The sequence below is a fragment of the Haemaphysalis longicornis genome, unplaced genomic scaffold (genome assembly GCF_048455015.1).
Source record: "Haemaphysalis longicornis isolate Haplotype H1 unplaced genomic scaffold, Haemaphysalis longicornis Haplotype H1 scaffold_15, whole genome shotgun sequence".
NCBI lineage: Eukaryota > Metazoa > Arthropoda > Arachnida > Ixodida > Ixodidae > Haemaphysalis > Haemaphysalis longicornis.
The window spans coordinates 7,545,723-7,551,694 of NW_027526257.1; the positions used below are offsets into that span (position 1 = coordinate 7,545,723).

General features: G+C 49.5%; 1 protein-coding gene across 1 annotated transcript; it reads right to left on the bottom strand.

Annotated features, from left to right (window-relative positions):
* Window positions 1–212: 212 nt before the first annotated feature.
* LOC144165747 (G-protein coupled receptor moody-like) lies at window positions 213–1,352 on the bottom strand. Its single transcript, XM_077695536.1, has one exon. The coding sequence runs from the start codon at window positions 1,251–1,253 to the stop codon at window positions 213–215; it is 1,041 nt and encodes a 346-aa protein (XP_077551662.1). The 5' UTR covers window positions 1,254–1,352.
* Between the last annotated feature and the right edge of the window lie 4,620 nt (window positions 1,353–5,972).

A 5,972-nucleotide genomic window follows, 5' to 3' on the forward strand; every position in this document is an offset into this window, starting at 1 on the left:
AAAACATTGTTCTAACATTAACACCAAACAGAAAACATCGTTCTGATGTTTTGGTGCTACTTGGGTAGTAGGTTGAATTGCAAGTGTGCGGGATAAGTAATAGAGAGAGAGAGAGTAATAGAAATGGACATGTTCTGCATGGCTCACACGCCCTGGGGTCCTTGGCAAGTAGTAGCGATAACGCCGAGCAACACCGAAAAAAAGGATCACGATCACACGGGCGTCTCTTGGCTTGCCATGCTCTCGGACAGGGCGGCACTCTTGGCACAGAGCCAGAGCTCCTTGTAGGCCTGCCGGTACTCCCGGCTCATGCAGATGTAGATGACTGGGTTAACGCATGCCGAGAAGTAGTAGGTGAGGCACGCGAACACCTGGACGCCCGGTAAGCCGCCCATAAGGTGGAGGGAGTCGCACACGACCGCCGGCAGGTAGCAGAGCGTGAAAACGGCGAAGATGACGAACACCGTATTCAGCAGGCGCCAGTCCTCGGCGATGCGCCGCTGCCGGCACTGAGCCTTCGCCGCGGACACAGCGCCGCCGTCCTGGCGCTGGGCAAAGAAGCGCTCCACAAAGGCGGCGAACTTGTGACTAGAGCGGTGCTGGCGCAGGTTGCGCTGCGTCTTGCGCACGATCCAGTAGATGCGGCTGTAGCAGATCACGAACGACGTGGCCGGCAGGATGTAGGCCACCATGAAGAGGAACGCCTTGCTGCTGCGCCCGTTCTTGGGCACCACGCCGCACGTGCCGAAGTCGCCGTCCCAGCCGAACTGGCCCCACACAACCGTCGTTGGCAACAAGAGCAGCGACAGAGTCACCAACCACGTCCCGGTCACCACCAGCAGGTTGTTGCCCTCGGTGAAGGCCCGAGCGTACAGGCCCGGATTGACAATCGCCACGTACCGGTTGATGCTGATGGCCATGATGGTGCTGACGGAGGTGCCAGTGTTGAAGTAGCGGCTCACACCGTGCGCGACGCACAGGCCGTGGCTGTGCACCCAGCCGGCGTGCCAGAATATACTCGCGGTCAGCGGGGTGTTCAGCGCGGAGAAGAGCAGGTCGGTGAAACACAGGTTGATCACGAGCGCCGTGGTGGCGTTCCTCAGCAGCTTCGAGGACCGGAGCAACGCGGCAATAGACACGGCGTTGGAGATCACGCCGAAGACGGCAATGATGACGAGGGCAACGAAGCCGCCGGTCAGCATTGGACGCGGGTAATCCTCTATGCGTAGCACCGCGGAGGTGTTATCATTCATGTTCTCTGTGCCGAGCTCGATTCCTACTGTAGTCTGAACTTCGGTGGTGGTCTGAGCAACTTCGGTGGCCAAAGAAGGCAACAGGGTCGTCACAGTGGTGTTGAAAGAACGCGAAAGGGCCGTCACGGTGGCGTTCATTTTCGAACTGCTGTGGTTCGTTCGCTAGTTGCCTTGCAGCGACTCAGCAGATTTCAAATGATGCTTTGTAGAAGCCTCAGCCGAATCGCGTGCCGTCTTCCTGCAAGACGAACCACTCCCCGAGATAACCCGGGTTGTCGTAACTCCGGATGGCTCGGAAAGCGACGATAACGGAAGGCCTACTACCGGCCTCAACAAGTCACAGATGGAAATGATTTCCAGTCCCGGCTGTGTTACGATACAGTTTTCCAGCCTAAAACAGTATTCAGGCTGGACTGGAGTCAGGTGTCAACCGGAACCAGTGGCTGGAAATCGAAATTTTGAGGCTTGTCTCCTGTCGGAAATGACACGTCTTCTGGCTGGAAATCGCACCATTCTCAGCTGGAACAATGGTCACTTACAACTGTAAATCCCCCTTTTCTTTCTGGAAATACTATTATTCCAGCCAGAATGGTGTACCTTACCAGGTGGAAATCGCTTTATTTTTGGTGGTGTTACACCACTTTCTAGCCGGAAAAAGATTGTTTTCTTACTGGATTTTTCACCATTCTCACCCATAAATGTTTTGTCTTCCTGGTTTCGTACTACTTTTCAGCCAGAAATCCCTTTTTTTCATAGTCGAATCCTCTCCACTCCCAACCAGAAATCGCTTTTTTTTGCTACGTTTTGCGGTAGTGGACATTACCACATGGAATTTTTCTTTACACCATTCTCACCTGAAGTCATTTGCAGCAGACACCAACACACCATCAGCATCTTTGAATAAAAGACCTCTTCTGTGTGGGCGTTTGTGCCCTAAAGCATGCACAGGGGCCAGATTACAAATTTAAAACTATATTGTCGTGTCATATATCACATATTTTTAGCCTTGTCACTACTGTACCCACAACATCCGCATGGTAATTTCCTTCTTCTGCGAGTAAATGGTCCTCCAAGTAATTCAGGTAGCCTATAAAAAATAAGGTATCATGAGTAACCGCGATGCCAAGTGGTTTTGTGAGCTTTGCAAAATCTACCAATCAAACAATTTCCCTCTCTTTTTGTGCTTCCCAAAGTTCTCGATGCCACTTTTCGGTCCTTCCACCGGCAGTGTTCTGGGTTGCAAGCCTCGTGTACCACGTTCTGCCACGTAGACGTTGCCTCCCAGGTACTAGATAAAAACCGTAGAAAAAGGGATTCATTATAGATTGGTTCACCTTGAAACATTATATCACATGTGGCTGTCTGCAGCATTTCAATTGTTTACGGCGGCGCACGGTTCATATTAATTACGCCGTGTTTATTAAGGAGTACTGACACCAAAATTTCTGTTCCCTTTTATTGGCTTTATCAATGCTTAACGGGCCGACGATCCCGAAAGAACAGTCTAAATACTTCAGCGCACGATAATTAATTACATTGAAGGGCCTGAAAATCGTCCGTCTTCGTTTCCCGCGCTTCCAGCCCGGAGGGCGCGCGTGACGGAATCATGTAATGACCTCATCGTTTTGTGCGGACGTCAAAACACCACAAAGGCCGGAGGAGGCGTTGTTTTGACCGTCCCACCACCGGTCCGAGCGGGTGAGCTGCCTGAAAAGGTTAGGCCTAGCAGTGCGGCGGAAATTTCGATTCGATGGTGCTTTATTCATCACAAAGAATGAACATATAACAAGTATATACAGGTGGAGGTCCCGAATTTAAAGACTGCAGGGGGACCTCCTAATGACCGCTTTCAATAAAAGACCCGATGGCGGCTTGTGTAGCGATTCTGGGATTTTTATCGGCTCCCTTACCGCGTGTGGAACTTTATTTTCGCGAGAGTGCCTTTCTGGGCAGCGGTTATGCCTGTAGCTCTGGCTACGTGTATCACTTCATGAATGCGCCAGCGCCCAATCGCTGCTCGCCGGGTCGCACGCGTGAAGTGACGTCACGACATTCTGACCAGCGTCGGAGGCAGACGGCCACGTCACTTTTTTTTGCTGTCACAGAGTGATGTCACGCTGATGTCCATTTGCTGCGCATCACTCCGCGCGCTGTTCCGTCGGCGCGATAAATGAAAATTGAAGTATATTCCACGCGTTGCAGGCCGCTCATATTTCAGCCAGGGTATTCTGTTGAGTAACGGAAGTGAACTGTGTAATATTATAAGCACCAAAAATTAAGTTCAGTACCCCTTTAAGATAGACGCCGAGGTCTGGAACACCGTAAGACCTTCGACAGCCACTCTCTCACTGTCCACAGGCCACAATAACCAATGACCCTGTCCAACTTTCGCGAGAGCGCCCACCACACACGGTGCTAAGTTGCTGCAATGATCAAGACAGCGTTAGTGCTAGGCGTGCACGCATTTTGATTTCGCTTCTCACAGAAGAAAAACACCGAAGAAATCGACAAGCTCATAGATTTTAGCAAATCAATATGAATGTACACTTACCTAGATATGGTAGTATCAAATTTGAACGGCACGCAGCCCATCGTTGCCTTTGTGGCAACCGCATCTTTTTACGAGCATTTCACTTTGTTATCGACAAGCGACGCGAATAACGCGAAAGCGATCCCGTCGACGTCCTCCACAAACAGCACGAGCGCGCACAAAAGCGTTGTATTGAAAAGAATTGAATACACTGTCAAAAGTTAAGTTCAAAAGAGGACGTAAAAGGCGCGACAGCCACGTTCGGGCCTCTGCGCGTATGCCAACGGAAGCGGTCGAACATATTTTAAATGTGTGAAATGGCGCCAGGGACAGGCGCATGAAAATGTAGTCCGTGCAAATTTAACAAAATTTTGATGAGGTTTTGTTTTTAGCTTGAAATCGCTTATTTTTGAAGTATTTTACTTACGTTGTAAAACGGTTAGCACACTATTTTTATGTTGCTACGCAATTTAAATCTCAAAGTGCCACAATGTTCACTTCCAGGAACACCCGGCTGTGGCTGGAAATGGCCGGAAGTATCTTTTCCAGACATAATTATGAATTCTACATCCAGCTGGAAGTCTTTCCGGCCAGGTCACAAATTTCCAGTGATCAGAAATTGTGTTCTGGATGGAATTTAATATTATCCGCTGGGAAGGTTACGTTTCCAGCGGAGCATCTCAGCCCTTCCGCCATGTTCAAGTGTGCAACCTGAAAGCGGAGCATCTGACTGCGGATAGCTACCGGCGATCTGGTGTTTTCTGTTTACCAGGATGCCCACATACTGTGGTGTGCTATGAGACACAAAGTGCGAACAAAACTGCTCAAGGGAGTAAGGTAAGAGCTCTAGAAAATAAAGTAATATATCGTTTGTGGTGTCATCACAGGTGCCGCAACAAACGTGCGCGTTGCTACTTTCTCGCGTATGTGTGCCGCGTGCGCTGCGAATCGTATTTGTGATAGCTCCGTTCATATAAAAGTGACAATAACAATCCGTGTGATACGTAAGGTGTTACCAAAGAACTGCCGTCTCGTCGTAAATCAGTCATTTACTTCGCACTAATGCAGAAGAGATTGCGGGCTGCTATTGCGGTGATCGGTGCGAACGCGATCGAGGCTCTGAAACGATTTACCCCGAATACTGAATCAAACGGCTAACGCATGCGTGTCCAATGCTGATTGGTTAGCGTTAGCTCTTCCTTGTAAGGTGTTTAAAATTATTTCATCCTTCGGAAGGCGAAAGTGTAAACTGACGTTCTAACAGAGAGGCTGCAACCCCTGTGTTTAGTCGCTTTGTGAGTTCAAGGCAAACTTAGCTGCTGCAACAAAATGTCCGATAATTGAGTCCAACACCATGAAAACAGGAACAATTGGTGTATTTTACATTAGACTAAATTCGAACTATTGGCTACTACAATGGCGTCCGCTGATCCTTGTCTTCTTTCAAGCCGACCAAGCTTCTCCCGGCGACCCTTCGTCGTCTTCCTCGAGATGCTTTTTCTTTTTGATGCACCAAATGTAACATTCTCCCCCCCCCCCCCCCCCCGCCAAAAAAGTACTTAGTCAACAAGCTCCATTGGGTAGAGCAGCTGCACAGGACTTCTAAGCATTTCTCCGTTGGGTAACTTGACCATGCAGGCTCTGACCACATTGTCACGACCCGGGTACACCTCCAAGACTCTGCCCATCTTCCACATATGCCGGGGAGCCTTGTCTTCCTGTACAAGGACGACGTCTCGAGCGCGCACATGACTTGACTGACTGCTGTTCGAAGAGTGGGCGGAACGTAGAGATAAGAGGTATTCTATGCGCCACCTATTCCAAAAGTGGTCAAGCATCTTTTGCCTGTGCTTCCATCTACGTGTTACCCCATTAAGAGGCGACGTAGCCGAATGTGAAGAAGGCAGAGAAGTTAATCGTTTCCCAACAAGGAACTGCGCAGGCGTAAGTACATTCCATTCTTCCGGTGTTGTTGCCAGGTGGGTTAATGGTCGAGAGTTCACAACGCTCTCCACTTCACTTAGGAGAGTTTAAAAGTCCTCAAAGGAGAGTTTGGCTGTAGATAGTACTTTTCTCAGGCTCACTTTGACGGTTCGTATCATTCTCTCCCAAAATCCACCCCACCACGCTGCTCTTTCAACTATAAATTTCCATTTGATTCGTCGGTTGGAGCAGTGTTGTTGAAACAT